The sequence below is a fragment of the Apis cerana genome, linkage group LG9 (genome assembly GCF_029169275.1).
Source record: "Apis cerana isolate GH-2021 linkage group LG9, AcerK_1.0, whole genome shotgun sequence".
NCBI lineage: Eukaryota > Metazoa > Arthropoda > Insecta > Hymenoptera > Apidae > Apis > Apis cerana.
Window position 1 is genome coordinate 6,459,012 of NC_083860.1, and position 21,834 is coordinate 6,480,845.

Below are 21,834 nucleotides of genomic sequence, written 5' to 3' on the forward strand. Positions count from 1 at the left end.
TAAATATCATTATTTCTTTTAATAATTTAAATTAGCATGATCAATTTAAATTCTTGCAATAGAAAATATTATATTGGTATCACATTATCTTAATATTGTAAATGAAAGTTTTACTAAAAATGAATACAGATTTTTATTACAAAAATTAAAATACTCTTTAAATATGGTAAATTTTATTTAATAACATCACAGATACAATAATTATGTACACAATTGTTGGAGAAAATGTTTAACCTACTGGTTAAACACTTTCAACTATTCCATTGTCAATGTAAGCACTGAAGTACTAGATTCCAGATAGAGATGCTCCATAAGGGCGGACATTTGACAGTTTCGAAATGGAAACTTCGATTTTCAAAATCGTACTGTGGTCTAGAATTATAACTTTATTCTAGACACATTTGCATTATATATTTTTTTTGCTAATCATTAGTATACAATTAGCAGCCATTTGTATTATACCAATTGTATTATAAGTTGTCTTCAGATGAGGATAATTTATCAAATACATAAAGTTTCAATTGAGCGTCGTGCCTTTGTGGAGGCGCGGCAGAATCCGGTTTTACCATCTGCGAGGCACATGGAGGATCTATGTTACAGGGTAATAAGGAATGATTGAGCTCAGGCATAGAGGCAGTTGGATCTTTTAGAGGCAATGTTACTTCTCTCAAAGAGTCTGTAGGTGAGGGAGGAAGCACCACTTTTTCAGGAGCATTTTGAATAAATATTACTCTAAAAAATATATAATTGACATTTACAAAATTTGTAATTAAATAAAAAAAATTAATTTTAATATCATATATACCTGTTAAATGCTCGCCATTTTCTGCATAATGTAATGTATACTTTGCACTGAATATACATAAAAACTAAACCACCTGTAGAACCAATTACAACAACTATTAATTTAGTCCAGAAAGACCAATCTACATATCCACGTCGAGCTTCTTCCACAGATCGTTCAACGAGTACGTATAAAGACCAAGCCACACAAAGTGCAGCTACTGCATGAAAAGCAACTGCACACCATAATTTACGAACTTCTAGGGCAGACATTTCAAGTTTTTCCCACTAAAAATTATTAATTATTATTATGTATATTTCTTAAAATTAATTATATTAATAAATATAAATTATAGTTTTATTTCTAAGAATATATATAGAGAATATATAAAAATACAAAGAAATAATACCTCACAAAATGGTTTTGTTTTAGCATGCATAATAAATGTGAATTTACATAATTCACAAGCACGTGTGTCTGAAGCTTTTATCCATTGTTGAAGGCAAGCTTGATGTACATAGCGTAAACTGCCACTGCAATAACAAGGTGCTAAAAGTGGAGCACCTTCTTCACCTTCACAATGACATATTCTATGATAAAAAAAAAATATCTGTATATATTATTACGTAAATAAATTAAATATTATTTTAAAACAATTATTTTAATAATACTATAATGTATTATTTTAAAAAAATATATACTAAAAAAGTATTAATTAATTAAACATAATTTATAATAAACTTTAATACAATAAACTTTTAATATTTACCTGCAAATATCATTGCTTGAAGACAATGTGCTTACTGATGAATGATAATGATCTGGTATGATTGTAACTACTGTTGGATATGTTGATTCCTAAAAAAAATAAATACTCTATTAAATATAACATATAAAACAAAAATTCAAGATCACAAATAAACATATTTTTTTTAAATTTTATTAAAAGAAATAATTTATTAATTTAATAATTATTTTAAGAATATTAAATAAAAAATTTAATGTTTTAGATATAAAAGATATAAAGTAGAAAATATAAAATAAGAAAAAAAATATATCTAAAATTACTTTTGATGTCCATTCTGGTAAACCTTCACCACCAGCAGGGCTATTGTTATTGGAAGAACCAAGCGACAGAGGTGGTTGCCGGTCAGGCGGATTAACATTGATCTGATGAACCGGCATCACTCTCTGACCTCAGCAAAGATGTGATCAGTGATAAACAACATTAAACAAACACATCTTAACGAGTGTTCGATAATAATTTTCCATTAGTATCATGTTTAAGCGTAAATTAATAGTTAATTACATAGAAAGTTTTTTGTGCCATGACGTTTAATATTTAACTTCAATATGCATTAAAAAACCTGAAATTATAATATAATTTAAAAAATAATATATAAAACTCAAATATTTGTAATTCTTTTTTCCTTAAAAATATTTACTTCAACATTAATAATTAGTTGTATGAAAAAATAATATAATTACGTGTTACACTTGATTTTTAATAGAATTTATATATAAATTATATCGAATAATAAATATATCGAAGATAAATAACACAAGCATTTATTAATTAATTATTTAGTAAAACATTAAATATTTATTTATTATTAAAACTAATTAACAAAGGTGAAAAAAATCAAAGAATTTGAGTAAATCAAACAATAAATTTTGATTTTTTTCATATTCAAATTTTTAATATTTAGCAATAAAAAAGCGATACGTTTATACACAAAACACTGATAATGAGAGAATTAATTAACGAAAAGTATTACATTATGTGTATTTTACTAAAATCACTATCAAACGTAACACTTACAACGGAAAGTATTCAACAAAAAGAAAACAAAGCATTGGCGTCATATACATCTTTTCATTTCCGTGAAAATCACACTAGCAATACAATATGTGTTTAATAACGATAATTGATTAACAAATATACTATTCACTTTAATTTTAAATGACCATATGATTTTTAATAAATTAAATTTTAGTAATTGTCTTAATGTTTTATAAAGCACAAAATTAAGTCGATTTTGACACTTCTTTGAGTCAATGACACACTATTGAAAATTCATATTCACTGCAGTAAATTGATTAAAATGCACAGTTTGAAATTTAAATTATTTAAAAATTGTTTATAATTTATCATATTTTGGATGCGCGCGATGAATCATATTAATTTTCAAAATTATCACAAATATCGACTTCATTATGAAGTTTAGTTCTTTTTCCATAAAACTGTATATCTTATTTCCTTGAGACGCCGCCATAATGTAGATGTAGGCGTGGCGTATATGTAATTTTGACCAATCCATTGCTCAGAAATAACATTGAATATTATTACACCACAAACGATTTTAATTCAAATTTAGAATATATAAAAGATAAGGATGAGAAAAATATAAAATAGATATATATTATAATTGCATTAAACAATTTATTTTATTTTTTTTATTATATAATATACATTCTTTTGTTAATATAGCTATAATATTTCATGTTAATATACATTTAATAAAAAAAAGATTGAATATTTTCATTAGTTTAAGATTTTTAATTTGTAATACTATATTATTACTATATTTACTATACTATACTATATAACTAAAAAATTATTAAATATTTTTCGAATTATTGTATTTTCATTGATAATTTTATTGATAAAATTGTGTTTTTCATAAAATTCTTCAATAAAAATACAATCGTATTTTGTTATTTAAAATATTATTTTGTTCTTCACATCTAGAATATGCATTTAAATTATTATTACATATAATTATATAACTGTATATAAGTGAGATTATCTATGTAACTTAATAAAAATATTTTAATTTCAAGATTTTTCATATTTTGAATATATTTATTAATTTTATAAAAATTGATGGACAAAGTGTTAAATGTTTCAATTGATTTTATTTTTATGAATTCTTATTTTTTAATACGTTTTCTTTAATATTTATTATTTTTAATACATTTTTATTTTTAATACGTATTATTTTTTGATTGAATATTATATAAAAATTCTTGTTTATTTTTAAATTTATATTACTTTTATTTTATTTTTCTTTAAAATTTTTTAAAAAAATATTAATATTAATATATATTATATTATATAATCTTATATGATTTTTGATATTATAGTAGATTTTATAGTAAATGTATTTTTACAAATTTATAAAATTTATAATTTAAATTAAGATTATTTGTTTATTATATTATTTATTTCATTTTTTAATTCATAATCAAATTAATTTAAAGAGATTATAATGGTTGTTCCATGTAATTTTCATCTTATATTGAGAATCACTTTTAGATCGACTATAATAATTATTTATATTTTTATAAAAATATATGAACATTATCTTTTTGAGAATTTATCTTTCTTTATATTTTTTCTGATAAGAATTTTGGATTCTAGAAAAAAAAAACAGTGATCTAATATTTCTTTTAATTTATCTAAAATATTTAAAAAAACTTACCAAAATTTCAAGTTGATTTGTTTGTAAATAATTTTCCAGCTAAAAACCAGCTATAAAATAAATAATTTATTATCAAGAAATATATAATATAAAAAATATAATTATTAATTTATTGAAATAATATTCACCTGCTATTCTAATTATAATTCCTCCAAGGAAATATGATATATGATTTTCTTGTTTTTTTTTAAATATTTAATATTTAATATTTTGAAATTTTAATTATATTAATAATGATATATTAAATTATTTAATAATTGTTAATTTGTCTAATTTAAATATAAAAGATACAATATTCTATTATGTTAAATATATAAAAGACATTTCAAGGTGATTTAAAATAAAATACAAACATTGAATGTATTTGTTAAATATAATAAAATACATTGAAGTAGATATACTTATAGTTTTTATAAATTATTGTAATTATTTAAAATTTCTTAAATTTTAATTTAATTTTAAATTATTTATCTTAAATTCATAAATTTAAGATATTGATAATAAACTAAATTATTACCGTAAATATATCAAAATAAAATAATATAGTAAAATAAATCAAAATATGTTCTTTATATAACTAAATATAATTATATTTATATTGAATAATTAAAAGTATATAATTAAAAGTAACAATAGAATTATTATTGAATGTTAATATTATAATATTACTAATTTATTTTATTTGCATAAAATATATATAATCAAATCAAATTATATTTGTTCATTATATCATACATATAAAAATGAAAGTAAATAAATATGACAAACAAAAACTATAGTAAATGTATACGAGTACAAGATTGTTGTTTAATAATTTTTTGACATATTGGACATTTTTTAGCTCTACGTAAAGCTAGGTTTAAACATTGTGTGCAAAATATATGTCCACAAGGAGTACATGTTGGTTTCATCTTAGAAGATAACTGTTCATAACATATTGGACAAGTCAAAACAATTGAATTTCCTTCATTAGAATCATCAACATAATATATTAATTCATTTTTCTCTGTAGTATTAATATTGTCTAAATCTATAATTTCCATTGTTCCTTTACATGTATTCTCATGTATTTCTCTAAAATAATTTTTAATTTTAAATTAATTTATTGAAATATTTTTAAAATTAATAATGTAATGTAATTAATAATGTAACAATACATACATAATAGAATCTTGAAGCTGTGTTAATTTTGGTTTGCGTTTTCGTGTTTTAGTCGTATTATTATTAGATATATTTCTATTTCGTAGAACATTTCTATTTCGTAATCTTAAAGATTTATCAATTGGCGAATCTACTGTTAAATCAATATAATCAATTGGATCTGACATATTTTGTCAATTTCCTCCTTTTATTGTTATTTGTAGAATATATGCATGCATAAGCACATATACTATAATACAAAAATTAAAAGTTTAAAAATTTAAATCGTATTGAATCTTCTTATCATGTTTATAAATATTTAAATAGTAAATAATTTAAAATAAATAATTTAAAATAATATCAATTGAAATTATTAAAAGTTATATTTTTATCTAATTATATTACCTTAACTTTCTTGAAATAATATCAGGCGTTTTGAATTAATAAAGAAAATACTTTTAGACAGTACCTTACAAATTGATTCCAGAAATTTACCAGTTCCTATAATATAGACAGTTACAGACTCAAAAACTTTTTCGATAGTTTATCGATATATTCTCCTTATCGATAACTCGATTTTTATTCATATATTATGAGTTTCAGATAATCAAATATATAAAATTTAAAATAAAAAATAAAAAAAAGGGAAAAACTAAAAATATATGTAATTAATAATTACATATTTATATAAATATATATATTGGAAAAATACATATAAATTTTAAATATTTCAGTTTTAATGGTATTTCTGGGGGAAGAGGATGGATTTTCTTTTATGCAAAAATTTGGCGCTGTTCCTAACCTTTATATTGTCGAGAGAGCATTCATTGAAAATATTAGTATATTATTAATAAGATTTAATAAAAAATATAAAATAAAATAAAATAATTATATAAAATAATTTACTCTTTCAATATTATCATATAATAATCATTTTATATTATTATATTTTATTATTGTATGCATTTTACGATGATATATATATAGTGTATAGAATATCAGATTTATATTAAAATTAAATGAAAAAAATTTTTTTCATGTATATACCACACACACGCATACTCATACAAAATACATGATTTAAAATTTAAATTTTAATTTTATGATTTTTAAAAAATTGAACGTATAATAAAAAAAATATAATAAAATTATACATTTTGAATTATATTAATAAAGTACGTATACAGAAATGATACGTGACTTTATATAATATATTATATATAAATGTACAAATATTTAATACACACACACATACACACAAACTGATTTAATATATATATATATAAGTATTTATAAAATATATGTATAAAAAAATATAATACAATTTGTTATATTATTTGCATAAAATTTAATAAAATTTAAAAGCACTTCTATAAATTTTCTAAATAAATTTAAAAGTACTTTCACTATATACATAAAATAATATATAACATTTGTTTTTATATAAAATTAAAAAAATTTGTTATTGTAAATATTTATAAACAATATTTCTTATTTAAGTTTCTATTGAATTTTTTATCAATTAATGTATTATTATTGTTTTATTATAATCTTTTATATAGAAAGTTATATAATAATATTTTATATTTGAACTTATTTATTTTTTAATTATTGTAGAATTTTATAATTTATATAAATATATACATATAAATATAGTTTTGAAGAATATAATTAATTTTAACTTATTAATTTATCAACAATTATAAATAATGATAAAATTAGATTTCTTTTAATTTAATTCAAATTGTGTTTATATTATTTATTAAACAAATTTTAATCATTTTTATGATTATTATTTTGTTTGCATTAACGAGTGAATGATTTACAATTTTAATTATATAAAAACATGATTTGATAATTTTCGGATGCTTATAAAATGGACGGTTAAATTTTATATAATACTTGAAAAAATATTAATATATTTTAAATGTTTTATATAAAATATTTATAAAATATCTGGTTAGATATAAATGATAAAGGAAATATTATCTTTGGTTATTAATATATAGAGTAATGAGCTAAATTGTATCATTGGTTAATGAATGTTTCGATTGCTTTTATTACGATTACGTAATAATGATGCATCTAAAAGAGAATAGGTACCAGGTTCAAACACTGGCGGATATTCAAGACCAGGATAATCAGGCGGTGGTGACGTAGGTGGTGGTATATAAGGTAACGTCGGTGGTATTATTGAGTTTCTACCTATATATTCTTTTTGAAAAGATTGAGTTGCATTATCCTAAAAATAAATATTTATATTTTATTATATCATTATATTTAATATAATATTTACTATATTTACTTGAATTACATACTTTTGATATTAAATTTGCAGTACATAATGAAGATGTGTCTGAATTCCAATCATTAACTGAAGTAACTGAATTAAAACTTTGACTGAGAGTATGAGAATTATTTCCATTGAAAGGATTAATTAACTGGTTGAGTCCACTATCATTAGGATTCTGATTATTTGAATGATTTGTTGATCGACTTGATTGATTATAACATTTTTCTCTAAATAAAGCTCTATGTAATTTTGGTGATCCTATAAATAATATATATTATATTATAATTTTTATAATTGAAATTTATAATATATTATTTATTTTATTTACCTAATAAGGTTTTTTGTGTTTCCTTAGGTAAATCAAGTGTAGATGATTTTTGTTGATATTTATTACTAAATAAATTTTTCAAACGATTTGTTTTTTGAACTTGTTCATTTTTATCTAGGTGCATTTCAAATGCAGCAGTCATTCCTTCTTGTTCGAACGGAGAAGTTGGTATAGGAGGAGGTTGATACTGAGCTACATTTTTTAAACGGATTTTGTCATAATTAATGTTCTTTTTATCAACTCGTCGTATAGAGTCTAACCAATGTTTATCTGAAGAAATATGATCACGTCGAATTGTTAGATTGAAACTTCCTTTGCGACTAACGGACACATTTTTTTTTCCGCGTTGTAAAGTTTGATAAAAAGCATGAAACGTAAAATCATTATTAGATTCAGATGAATCTAAAAAAAAAAAAATAATAATAATAATATCAATCTTATAATATATATAAAGTAATTATTATATAAGCAATAAAATTTACCATTATTCTGGGTAAGTGATCTTGATGTCGATTTTACATCTTCTGATAAATTGTTGATATTTTTTGGCAAATAATAATCATACGATCTAGAAATATCATGATTACTTGAAGATTGTGCTTGATTTATATAAATATTAGTATTATATTCGCAAGTCAAGCTCACTTGTCTTTTAGATTTATCGATAGTATCTGGTTTATTATAACTCAAAGATGTTATTTGTTGTTCATCTGTAATAGTTTTACAATGAATTGAATTACATGATTTCATTTGCTGAAAATTTAATCCATCTGACAATTTTTTTTTGTCAATATAACAAAGTTCATTTGATTTTTTATGAACTGATTTTGATAATTCTTCTTTATATTCGCTTTTTTTTGAATCTAAATCTCCGCTAAATTGTCGCATTGTGTGAATATTGTCCACATTTCGTGAATAATCATACAAAACAGTATTCATCATTACTTCATCGTTATTTTTATTTTGAACATCATTATTGAAATTTCCATCAGCAACAATTTTACTTTGTTCATTAATTGTCTCATTGTCATGAAAATTTCTATATTGAATATGAACATGATCATTAGTTAAAGGTGTCATTCGTGGTGATGTAACTCTTGTTCTAGCAACTTGTCTTTGATCTTCTTGTGGTAGCAACATAAATTCTTCTAATGTAATGATACCTTGCACATCTTCTGGTCTTCTATTTTTATTATTGAGACACCTGAATATTAAATATTTATTTTATTTTTAATTATTAAACATAATTTACTTTATCAAATTCAATATAATAAAAAATTATATATATATATAAACATTTTCATATATATATATTTCATATATATTTCATATATATATATATATATATATATATATATATATATAAATGTTTAAAAAACATGCTCTAAATTAATTAAGGATAGTGTATAGGAAAATACTTAAAATAAGGAAAACATGCACAAAATATATACATATAAAATAAATTCAATCAACATCTTTGTTTATTTAATTATTTTATTATAGAATAAAATATCACAATATTTTCAATTGTTATTATCTTTTAATAAAAAATTCATTTCTATATGTTCATAAAAATAAATGAATATAATAATTTAAATTTAATAGAATTTTTAAAACTTATATATCACATACTTAAACATATAAAATTGTATTAGTTTTAGAGCATGCAACAAACTGTTACCTGTCTGTGGTACGTCTATAATCATTCATATCTTGAATATTATTTGATATATCACTTGTACTATGAGATGCATATAATCCATAAAATGTACTTCCTGCTATTGTCATTTGTAAATCTGGCGAATTTGGAACAGAATCTTGTTTTCTATAAAAAAAAAAAATTCATATTTTATCTCTATTTTAAATAAAATATTTCATATTAAATGATCTTACTTATTAGGCATAGATGTAGGAAGAACTCTTCTATAACTTCTAAATTGCGCAGTTGGAACAGGTACATTGTGATTTCTTGTACCAAGAAATTTCAAGTATTTTCTATCTAAACTAGCACCATTAATTTCATGATCCTTATACACAGAATAATCTTTACGAACAATTTTTTTTAACGATCCAAATGGTTTTTCGAAATTCGGTTTATATTCCGTAGTATGAACATTTTTAACTTTACTTTTTTGTTCACAGTCACTTTCATCTGTTTCGCTGAAAAGAGCACTATTTCTACTATGATCATCTGCACCTAAAGTTGCTTTATTAATTGCATCTACCCATAAGGTGAGAAAATCTTCAGTATCTGCAGCAAAATAAAATACTGTTCCTGTATGATAAACTTTAAATGCATATTTTCTAGATTTTACTTCAGCAGCTCGTGATACAGTAAATCCGGTTAAAGCTATGAGACAATCTGCTTTTATACTATTTCGTGCCTTAAACCTATATTAAAAATAAAATGAAATAAATATTTATAAAAAAAATATATAAATTCAAAAATTTATTTAACAAACCTATATAATGAAGAACATTTTAAAACAAACCAAGCTTTTGCCCAAGCACCACCTGCACCTCTTGTACGATATGTTAACCATCCTTCTAAATCACCTGTGCCTATATCTTTAACAGAAATATTTCTTTTCCCTAATTAAAAAATAATATAAAAATTAATAAATATTTAAAAATTAATATATACATTATATATACATTAATATATATAATCTTCGCTTATACATTATATAATATTATATAATTATATATACAATATATACAATATATAAATTATATATACATTAATATATATTTATTAAATATGTATTATGAATTAATTACTTGCAAATAATATGCTTCGTTTTCTATTACTTCTTGGACTATTACTTGAAGATTTACTTAAACTTCCATGTAATCCAATACTTCTGGCCACCATCATAGCTTTATTAACTACACCTTTTTCAAAACTTTTTTCTTTCTCAAATACTTTAGATTTATGATCTAAAAATTGCTTTGAAGAACATGAACCATCTGGTGAATCCATATTTTGGGAGTAACACTCAGTATTATTATAATATTCCATTGTTGAATTAGTGTACATAGATTTCTCAATAGTAGGTTCATACTTATCACAGATAAACTTAGTTTCTTTTACTTGCTTATCATTGTATTCTAAATATGTAAAATCTAAATTAGTTTTAAGTTCATTATCTGAAATATCATCAATAAATTCTAATTTTTCTGTAAAATTATTACAAGCATCAAAATAATTTTGTCTATCTTGATCTAATAAATTATTTTTGATATGATTTTCCATAAAATATTCTGCACTTTTTAAATCCTTTTTAGCATTAAAATTTTCTGATATATATTTTTCATAATTTTCACATATTTTTGAAGTGTTAGTTATAGATGTATCCCCTGCTAATTTTGAATAATATTTACGTGGTGGTGGATCTGGAGGTATTAAATGAGATCTAGCTTCTAATTTCTTATTACATTCACTTTTTACTTCAATACAAGATTGTATTGCATTTTCTTGAATAATTAAATTTTCAGCTTTTATATTATCATTTTGTATTTTTTGACAAAAATGAATATGAGGAATGTTTTGAGTAATATTATTATAAATTTTTGTATTATCTTCTGTGGTATTCAGGTCATTATTTGTACATATTTGTCCACGAACTTGAATATTTTCTTTTAGTAATGTATTAGATTTTCTTTCCATTAATTTCATATGTTCTATTGAAGCACAATGGTTTGATCCATTAAACATTTGATGAATATTTCCAAATTTATTTAGATTTGAATTACTATTTTGATTATTATTTTCTATAAAACTATTTATTGATTCTATTTTATCTTCGCTTTTATGACTTAAACTTGAATTATTTGCAAAAATTTCAGTGTTATATATTACCGACATATTTCCTGCTTCAACAGTCAAATTTTTTGTAATATTTTTTTTATCGTATTTATTTACTTCAGTATTAATATGTTCATTATTGCTTTGGTTTTCTATACTGATTTCATGATTTGTAATTATTTTATATATAGGAATTGAATATTCAGATGATTTTTCAGAACATTCTTTTTCTTCATTATCTTGCATAATATATTTATCAATATTACTATTTTTTTGAATATTATTATCAAAATTTATTTGAATACTTTGTTTTTGATCATCAATATTTTCCAATTTTTGTTGATCTTCAAAATTTGTAGAAGACAATTGTACATCAGTCTTATTTAATTCATTGCTTACATTATTTGTAGATAACTCTAATGCATAAAATAATTTTTGCTTTCTATCTTCTATATTGTCAATATCCATTGAATCATATGCTGGTGTACTATAACTTTTATCTAATTTTCCTCTCTCTTTACCACTATTTATATTAAGTTCTTTACTGCTTACTGTATTTTTATTATTACTATGTTTATCTCTAATAAAATTGTTGCATTCATCTAAAGGCACATCTGTATCACTCAAGTTATTGTTATTGGTAACATTAACAGGCATTTGAGAAATTTGTCTGGATATATTTATATTACTACATAATTCTTCTTGAATAATTTTACATGTATCTTTTTTTTCATGAATTAAATTGATGGTATTATCTTTTTGAGAAACATCATGTTTCATAGATTTATCTTGAAATTGTATTTTTTTATCATCATTTTGTCCTTCATTTTTCTTTTTTCTTTTGCTTTGTTCTATATTTATACATGTTTGTGATCGTATAGTTGATGGTACATTATCTAAACCATGAGCACAAGATGCTGCTTTGTCCCGTAATTGAGAACTTGTATTATGTTCTTGCTTCAATTCTTTCCAAAATTGTTCTATATCAATTCCATGTTTAGTAGTAGGACTAGCACCAGTTATAGTAGCTCGTCTTTGAACTGAATTTCTTGGTTTTGTAGAATATAATCGAATAGATAAAGGTGGTTCTGTTTCACTATCTGAATCACTACTATCTATGATCATTGTATCTAAAATATTAACAGTATCTAATATACTTGTAGGTTCTGGTCTGGAATTCTTCGGCCTAAAAAAATTAAAAAATTTATATTATATTAAATTTTATTATTAATTTCAATTTCATATTTTTATAAAAATATAAATATATATATGAATATAAATATAAATACCTTGGTAATGGCATTGTAAAATCTGGTATAGTTAATAATTCTGGTCTTGGAGAAGGAAGATTATGTTGCCATCGTGTAGTATAAGATGTTTTTTTATTGCTTGGAAGTCGATATGGTTTTATGTAAATTTGACCATATACTTTTGTGTGTCTTGGTCTACGTTTCAAAGTTAATAATACTTCTGCAGGACTTTCACGAAATAATTCTAAAAGATTTTTTCGTTCCCAACCAACTACAGTCTGATAATTTACCTAAAATATATTTGAATTAAATTGTATATTTAAATTGCTTAAAAAAAATAAAAATTTAATTGAGAAAAAGAAAAATCACTTGAACAATTTCATCTCCTTCTTCCATTTTACCACACTGATGTGCAGCTGATCCAAATTTAATTTCAGCAATTTGATGAGCTCCATGAAAAGATGGCAAAATATAAAATCCCTATAAAATAAAATAATTTTCAATTTTGATTTTTTATACATATTATAAAAATTATTATTTTTACAATATCTTTATTGATATAAAACATTTATCTAAATAGGAAGTTAAACTATGTTGAATGAATAATTATAGTTTTATCAATAAAGGATGTAGCAGATAATTTTTTCATAATGGTTATAAAGTATGTTATTTTATGATTTATGTTAAATATTTTATATATATTATTCATTGTATCATTAATTATAAATATATGTAAAGATAAAATAGAAGAAAATTATTAATTTCATATTAAACTTACTAAATCATCTCCTGGTCTTTTTTTTAATGTTGCTAAATCTAAACTAGCAGGTTGTAATATCATAGGATCAGAAATATCTTGTATTATATAATCTGCTAATTTTGCTAATTGTCCACAAGTTGTTCTAATTTCTTCTATTGGTTTTTCTGCAAATCTATCTCTTTGCGCACATGTGGCCATTTCCAAAGCTAGTTTCATTAATTCAACTTTCTTTTCATTATATTCCAATTGTCCACTAAAGGGAGGTCGATCAAGCCATCTTATTAATGGTTTTACAGCCATTATAACTGATGCTACATCTGATAATGTTTGAGTTGTAACAGGTTTAGAATCTGTTTGGCGAAATAATTCATTTTGTAAACTATGTGCTTGACAAGACAATCGCAGTGCCAATAGTTGAAGATTTTCACGATCAAGTTCATAATGAAAATTTCTTAAATATTCTACAGCTTCAAGAATAATTTCTTGATGACCAAATTTCAATACTCCAAGATGTTCTAGATCTTCAGGTCTCAAACTTAATAACTGTTTTCCATTGACACCATGATTTGTAAAGCTATGCACATATGGAAGAACAGAATTATCTAAACCTAAAATAAGAATCACTTTTTAAAAAGATTATATTAAAAAAAAATATGAAAGTATAAAACAGTAATATCTTAATTAATAACAAATGAATTTAAATAAATCATAAAATTATAGAAAAAAAATAATTTATATTTTTGTCTTTAATATAATTATTATAATTATTATTTATTATAATTATCCATATAATTGTATAATTTTGTTCTTTTATTTTATTCATTTTAATCGATAATAATTAAAAATTCATAAATATTAATATAGATTTAGAAATTATAGAATATTTAAATAATATTACTAGTTATGAAATATTTTTAGAAAAAATTGAATGTCATTAAAGATTTTTTTCGTAAAAATATACAAAATTATATGATTAAATAACTATTTTACATATGAACTAAAATGATTGATTAAAAAGAAAGAGACAAAAGGGATGCGGGCGTATACTATAAACGTTTCACACGTAATTTTCCGTTATATTTGCAAATAATAAATTTCATTTGTTTCTGAAAATATATCAATAAATATTTTGATTCCAAAGAAAATTCGATTTTTCACACCTTTCAACCATTCGCACACTTGTTCAGTTTTCCATTCAGCGACATTAACATACGCCATGACCTGATCATATACTAATTCACAAAATGCGCTAAAGATTCTTTTCGCCTTTAGTCGTTCTAATTTTCTCTACTGCCCCGTCGATAACTGTTAAGTATTTGATTCAACATTAACTATGCACTATATGATAGTTCAAGATAATTATGCTATGCTACGTGTTTATGTGCTGACAACATTAAGAATAAATGTCAACATTTTTTGAAAATATAAAATTTATTATTTATTCAATAAAAATAAAATGTTTTTCTATTATTTTTAGTATATTAATATATTTTAATAAAACATTATAATATAATATAAGTGATATATAATATAATTTTATATACATTTGATAATATAATTATTATATATAGTTGGTAGTTCTTATTTAATATCATACATCAGAAAAAAATGTTTTTTTTACCAATTTATAATATTAATATCATATTTTATATCATATTTAATATTTATCCCATTAATGTTATATTTTTATTATTTTATAAACAATTCATCGAAATATATAAATTAAAATACAAAATTAAATGAAATTTATATATATTTTTATTTATTCATATACATATTTTTTTTACCATATTAATAATTCATTACATATTACATAGGATTTAAATAAAAATAAGTATTTATAGAATATTTATACTGTATATAAAATATAAAATATATATTATTTTTACATATATATATTTACAATATTTTTATATATTTTTTATATATAATAATACCAAGTATGCCTATTTCTAATAATATAATTAAGATTAATACAAATTTATTTAATAAAACTCTACGTCTCATAATATTTAATATTCTTCTTGTTTTATTTAATTCTTCATCTGTTTGTGATAATCTTCTTTCTGTTCGTAATAATTGTTCTCCTTGTCTACTCAATTCAGAAATTACCTCAGTTCCTATTTGTTCACTTTCAATTGCAATTGCTTGAGATCTGCTAATAGATTGTGAAGATCGTTCCAATATTGCATTTCCTTCTAATAATGTTTGTCTATGTTCTTCTTCCCAATTAATTCCAAAATTCATTGTGATAATTATTTATAAATATGTTTATAATAAGAAAACAAAAGTTGTTTAAATTGTAAAATCCATCATAATATCTATAAATTCACTTTGATCAACTGAAATTATAAATATAAGTATAATTTTTAAAGTATTTATAATATAAAATGTATAAAATAAATTTTATATTATATTAAATAAAAATTTTATCAATATAATTAATCTAAAATAAAAGATCTTTTTACTAGAACCATCTTGATCTAAATCAAATTCTTTTATCATAAGTTCCATTTCTTCATTAATTAGATTACATTTAAGTTTTTGATTAAATTTCTGTAAATCTTCCAATGTTATTTTATTGATTGAAGATTTGTTTATAAATAACTTAAAAACATATTTAATTTCATCTATAGGATTCCGCTTAATTAACATTTCTGTTACTGAATAAATATTAAAATTTAAATAAAATATTACAAAGAATTTTAAATATTATTATACATATTAAATACCTTAATTTCTTTAAAAATTAATAAATAAAACATTATTTCATTAAATTTAATATTTTTTGTTAAACATACCGACATAATAAAAATCATTAAAACAAATTTTATTATAACCACGCTTGTCGTACATTCGTATTATGGTTAAAATATAAGATTTTTTTACTGGGAAACCTAAAGCTTTTAATGCAGCTTTCATTTCATAGTAATCTAAATAACCATCAATATCACTATCCATTAAACAAAATAATTCTTTTAAGCGTTTTTTTGTACTTTCCATATTCTTTGTGACATTTGACATAATTAACAGTAAATATTTAAATATTACTAAAATTGAATTGTTGTTTATCTCTTATTTATTTTACAAAAGATTACCAAAATTTTGATTTTCTTTTGTCATTACTTTATTTTGTTATATGTAATAAATTACTTTAATTAAAATATACTTGCTGAATATGATTTTTATATATCTTTATAATATAATATCTATATTTTATACAATACTTACATATTTATTTATATATAACTTTATAAAATATTTAACTAATTTTTTTTGATAATTTCTATGATTCTATGACATAGCAACATGTTTAGATTGTTTTGAAAATAAATTTTAACGAACTAAGAGTCGTTTCTCTTTGTTTCGTTCTTCAATTGAAAATAAATGTTTGATTATCGATTACTTTAATGCTCATTTTCCACGTCACAAAAACGAAAATGCATACGAAATGCAAAAAATATATCAAAAATGAATAATAAAAAAAAATAAATAAAATAATAAGACGACGTGAAAATGAGCATTATAATGATCGATAATCAGATAATATTCATTTTTAATTGGATAACAAAAATCTGATGAAAAAAGCTTTACTAGATATTATTATTGCTACTTACTTTTACTACGTTATTGACCAGTGATATCGTAGATCGTGATATCGTAATTCGTAACGTTTTTAATTCATTGATAATTGTCGTTATTGATGTCGTTAAATTAATAAAAATGACACGAATTACATTTCTTCATCCAGATCTTGGTATTGGAGGAGCAGAAAGATTAGTAATAGATGCTGCTTTAGCTTTAAAGAAAGGAGGATATGAGGTTAATTTCGTGACAACTCATCATGATCCTGAACATTGTTTCTCTGAAACAAAAGATGGAACAATTCCTGTTACAGTTGTGGGAAATTGGTTGCCTAGACATGTTTTTGGTAGATTTTTCGCACTTTTTGCTTATATTCGTATGGTGAGTTATTTGTTAAATTTTAATGTGTTTATAAATTATTCATATATTGTATTATATTTTTTCTAGATATATGCAGCTAGCTATATTATTTTTTGTGAACATCGACCAGATATTGTATTCTGTGATTTAGTTTCTGTATGCATTCCTATTCTTCGATTACGAATTCCATATATAATTTTTTATTGTCATTATCCAGATCAGTTGCTTTCACAATCAAAGGGAATTAGTAAACAATTATATCGTGCACCTCTTAATTATTTAGAAGAATTAACAACTGGAATGGCACATAAAATATTTGTAAATAGCATATATACACTTTCTGTGTTTAAACATACTTTTAAGAAATTATGTATTGAACCTGAAGTTTTATATCCTTCTATTAACACTGATTTCTTTGATAAAACTCGAATAATATCTTTAGAAAGAATATTTGATAAAAAATTGCCATCAGATAGTATTATATTATTGTCTATTAACAGATATGAACGTAAAAAAAATTTAGAATTAGCAATAGAAGCATTGGCAGAACTTCAAAAATATTTGACAGAAGAAGAATATAAAAAAGTATATTTAATTATGGCTGGTGGATATGATAAAAGAGTTGAAGAAAATGTAGAATATTACTTGGAATTAATAGGACTTGTTGATGAATTACATGTAACAGAAAAAGTAATATTTCTTCGATCTCCTTCAGATATTGATAAAATATCTATTTTATATCATTGTAAAATTATATTATACACACCTCCAAATGAACATTTTGGTATTGTACCACTTGAAGCAATGTATATGAGTAAACCAGTAATTGCACATAATTCTGGTGGGCCAAAAGAATCTATAATTTCTGGAGTTACTGGATTTTTGGTTGATTTATCTGGTGATGCATTTGCTTCAAAAATAGCTTATTTAATTAAAAATCCAGAATATATTCAAAAATTTGGAAATGCAGGTAAAGATAGATTTATAAAAACTTTTAGTTTTGCTGCATTTAATGCTCAATTAAACGAAGCAATTGAACATTTAATAAGTAATAAAAAAATAAAGTAATAATTATTAAATTTTTACAAAAAAAATTTGAATTACAATTTTATTATATACTTTATATAATATAAACTGTGATAAATATTAATAAAAAATTAAGAATTGAATTTTATAAACTCCAATTTGTTAACAAGATATATTCATTACATCAATTGCAATTATCAAATTTTTTAAATATAAAATTTTTAATATATAATTTATATAAATAAATTGCAAATTATAATTTATTAAATTATTTATATATTATAATTATTTATTAGCACAATTATTATTTCATTTTTATTTCATATTTATCTCATTACAAAAAAAAATTGTTTCTTTATATTATTTATATTACTCTTTTTTATTACTGAAATATTAGTATTTTATAAGATTATAAATTTTACTTATTTATTATTTATATTGTGTATACAATTTATATTAAAATTAGAAGAAGAATATATCAATGTTTTTATTATATATGAAAGGTTTAAATTATTATTGCACCCTATTTTAACTAAGGTTATAGATTGAAATGTTTTTCAATGTATTGAATATTATGCAAATATTTTTATATTTTTTGTTTTCCGAATTCATCATATTATTATATATTTTTAATAAACTTGCAATATAATGTTTTTAACACAATAATCAACACATTGATTCCATATTGTTGTATTTGTTAAGATGCATTTATTAAATGAAATTATTAAATAAGAAATTAATCCATTAACTGTAAACTATCAAGTTTTTCACTGGAATAAAAACCTGCTTTAACTTGTCTTCCACCAAAAAAACGTCCATTTAAATCAACTACAGCTTTAATAGCACTTTCTATTCTTTTAAATTCCACAAAGATTCTAACAGCTTCTTCTGGAGCAGCTTCTGTTACTTCATGGATAATAACACGCGCAACATCGCCGTATTTTGTATTACATTCATCTTTAACTTCAGGTTCAAGATCATCATCCACTTCTCCAGGACCAACCATGTTACGCAATAATACAACCTGATTAATAATAATTTTTTGAATATATTTTAATATATTTTTTTAATGAAAAATTTTCAATTTATACATTATATTTTATGAAATATTATTTTCATTTTTATTAATTATAATTATAATGAATATCTAATATATAATAAATTGTTATTATATTTAATTATTGATATCTATTGCATAATTAATATTTATTACATAATTATAAACTTTATTATGAATTATTATTCTTAAAATATATTGTGTGCTATAAATTTAAATTTCAAATATTAAAATATCAAATCTTTTTCTTACCTTACTTGGACATTTCATTATTTCTGTAATACTAGGTTCTTCTGAAGGTTGAGGAGGAATAATTTGCTGTTGTGGAGGTGGAGAGACAGCAACAGGTGGTGGTGGTGGCATAAGTTGTTCTCTTTCTCCAACAATTCTTCCACCTCGTTTACTAGTTTTTTCTACTTGTAAAGCAACAGACATTCCTTGTTCTTTCTTACCAAGTCCTTGTCCTTCTTTGAAACCATATTTAGCCATTATTTTTGCTGCTACTGATGATGTAGCATATCCCATGCTAGTTGGAGGTCTTGGTGCTGGAGGTGGAAGATCAGAAGATTCTTGTAAAGAAGGTGGTGGAGCTATAGCTGCTCCTCCTGCAATTCCTCTTGATGTAGGAGTTCTCTCCTCATCTCTTTCAGGAGGAATCATTGTACTATTTCCAGAAGAAGTCTAAAGCAAATATTTTCATTATTTATTAAAAAGTTAAATTATACATTTTTGAATAAAATATTTTTAATTTAAATATATGTTTTTATATTCTTCTATATATATATATATATATATATATAAGAATTATAATAAATATTACTTGTGTATCTTCAAAACGTGAACTATCCCGTCTACGTTTACGCATTTCAGTTTCTTGATCATGTTCTCTATCACGTAAATCTCTTAATTCTTTAACAACTTTATCATATTCATTAGGCCACATAGGATCATATTCATTTATTACATTCCAATCAAATTCACCACCTACTCCAATACTACTAACAGTACCAGATGAAAGTGGATTATTATGTGGACCATCATCATCTCTATCTGCATTTCTATTAGCTTTTGATTTTAAGTCTATTACAGGTGCTAACACTGCTGTTGCCTTTCTATATTGTTCACGTTTCGGCTAAATATAAAATATAATAATAATTTATAATTCAGTATTATATATATTGCAAAGAACATACCTGTGTAGTCGCGGCTTTTTTTAACTGTAATTGAGATTGTAATAATTTAATACTGGATGACCATCCAGCTACTTTTTCTGACGTTCGATGTTTATCAAAATCATCGTAAAGAGACATTATGTTTAATTTTTGTATTTCATGAATATACCTATTTATTAAAACATGCTACACTTAACCTCAAATTATTATGTATTACTAAAATACTACTAGAATTATATATTAAAAATTTAGTTTGAAGATTTAAAATGTATATTATTTAAGTCTATAATTAAGATTAAAAATATAATTTGTTTAATTATTAATATTTAGAAATTCAAATTATTCAAATATTTTAACGTTTCACGTAGTGCATATGCTTATTTGTTTCAATACTATACAAATATTTTTCAACATATATGAAATCACATAATTTTTTTTAAAAAAATATGTGATTTTTAAAAAAAATAATTTTTAAGAAATAATATCATTTTATATGTTTTATGTCAATTGAAAATCGTTAAAGGCTAATATTCATAGCACATTTTTCATGCAATTGTTTATATTAGAAATATATATATAGAACTAAAAATATCTAATTTCAAGTCTTAATAACTTCAAGTCACAATTAATAAAGAATGAAAATGAAACAAAAATATAAAAATTATAGGTTATATAATAAACATTAGAAAACTTTAAAAATTTTAAAAAATATATGAAAAAAAAATTTATATATTACATTATATATTAATATAGAATATATTTAGCAGAAAAATATTTCTAAATTAG

General features: G+C 21.9%; 6 protein-coding genes and 1 long non-coding RNA gene across 12 annotated transcripts; 2 read left to right on the forward strand and 5 right to left on the reverse strand.

Moving 5' to 3' along the window:
* Window positions 1-156: 156 nt before the first annotated feature.
* On the reverse strand, window positions 157-4,290 carry LOC107992926 (E3 ubiquitin-protein ligase MARCHF8). Of its 5 annotated transcripts, none has more exons than XM_062079233.1 (6): window positions 4,270-4,290; window positions 1,853-2,151; window positions 1,554-1,642; window positions 1,194-1,374; window positions 806-1,071; window positions 157-732 (listed from the first exon to the last, which is right to left on the reverse strand). In XM_062079233.1, exons 2-6 carry the CDS (start codon window positions 1,967-1,969, stop codon window positions 471-473), a joined length of 915 nt encoding a protein of 304 aa, XP_061935217.1. In that variant the 5' UTR covers window positions 1,970-2,151; window positions 4,270-4,290; the 3' UTR covers window positions 157-470. The 5 variants fall into 5 exon arrangements, with proteins under 5 accessions (XP_061935217.1, XP_016904542.1, XP_061935216.1 ...); XM_017049053.3 differs by lacking the exon at window positions 4,270-4,290 and adding an exon at window positions 2,607-3,072; XM_062079232.1 differs by lacking the exon at window positions 4,270-4,290 and adding an exon at window positions 2,563-3,072.
* Window positions 4,291-4,889: 599 nt separating this feature from the next.
* Window positions 4,890-6,019, reverse strand: LOC107992937 (uncharacterized). The gene is made up of 3 exons (XM_017049069.3): window positions 5,879-6,019; window positions 5,431-5,659; window positions 4,890-5,343 (listed from the first exon to the last, which is right to left on the reverse strand). The coding sequence occupies exons 2-3, from the start codon at window positions 5,595-5,597 to the stop codon at window positions 5,043-5,045; spliced, it is 468 nt and encodes a 155-aa protein (XP_016904558.1). The 5' UTR covers window positions 5,598-5,659; window positions 5,879-6,019; the 3' UTR covers window positions 4,890-5,042.
* Window positions 5,919-6,786, forward strand: LOC133666666 (uncharacterized). Its single transcript, XR_009831114.1, has 2 exons — window positions 5,919-6,073; window positions 6,144-6,786. It is a non-coding gene; the product is annotated as an uncharacterized LOC133666666 (long non-coding RNA).
* A 522-nt stretch (window positions 6,787-7,308) lies between these two features.
* LOC107993126 (uncharacterized protein PF3D7_1120600) lies at window positions 7,309-15,211 on the reverse strand. 2 transcript variants are annotated; one of them, XM_017049370.3, is made up of 12 exons: window positions 15,009-15,211; window positions 13,867-14,456; window positions 13,458-13,568; window positions 13,128-13,378; window positions 10,812-13,024; window positions 10,493-10,622; window positions 9,924-10,421; window positions 9,712-9,855; window positions 8,513-9,234; window positions 8,031-8,432; window positions 7,728-7,960; window positions 7,309-7,651 (listed from the first exon to the last, which is right to left on the reverse strand). In XM_017049370.3, the coding sequence occupies exons 1-12, from the start codon at window positions 15,064-15,066 to the stop codon at window positions 7,445-7,447; spliced, it is 5,559 nt and encodes a 1,852-aa protein (XP_016904859.1). In that variant the 5' UTR covers window positions 15,067-15,211; the 3' UTR covers window positions 7,309-7,444. The 2 variants fall into 2 exon arrangements, with proteins under 2 accessions (XP_016904859.1, XP_016904868.1); XM_017049379.3 differs by lacking the exons at window positions 7,309-7,651; window positions 7,728-7,960; window positions 8,031-8,432 and having other exon boundaries at window positions 8,513-8,598; window positions 8,676-9,234.
* Window positions 15,212-15,583: 372 nt separating this feature from the next.
* On the reverse strand, window positions 15,584-21,675 carry LOC107993214 (splicing factor 45). Its single transcript, XM_017049533.3, has 5 exons — window positions 21,070-21,675; window positions 20,697-21,008; window positions 20,129-20,557; window positions 17,466-19,843; window positions 15,584-16,190 (listed from the first exon to the last, which is right to left on the reverse strand). The coding sequence occupies exons 1-4, from the start codon at window positions 21,184-21,186 to the stop codon at window positions 19,556-19,558; spliced, it is 1,146 nt and encodes a 381-aa protein (XP_016905022.1). The 5' UTR covers window positions 21,187-21,675; the 3' UTR covers window positions 15,584-16,190; window positions 17,466-19,555.
* LOC114578229 (uncharacterized) lies at window positions 16,197-17,073 on the reverse strand. Its single transcript, XM_028669636.2, has 2 exons — window positions 16,650-17,073; window positions 16,197-16,511 (listed from the first exon to the last, which is right to left on the reverse strand). Exons 1-2 carry the CDS (start codon window positions 16,870-16,872, stop codon window positions 16,255-16,257), a joined length of 480 nt encoding a protein of 159 aa, XP_028525437.2. The 5' UTR covers window positions 16,873-17,073; the 3' UTR covers window positions 16,197-16,254.
* Window positions 17,572-19,314, forward strand: LOC107993202 (alpha-1,3/1,6-mannosyltransferase ALG2). Its single transcript, XM_017049512.3, has 2 exons — window positions 17,572-17,814; window positions 17,881-19,314. Exons 1-2 carry the CDS (start codon window positions 17,572-17,574, stop codon window positions 18,859-18,861), a joined length of 1,224 nt encoding a protein of 407 aa, XP_016905001.1. The 3' UTR covers window positions 18,862-19,314.
* Window positions 21,676-21,834: the final 159 nt, after the last annotated feature.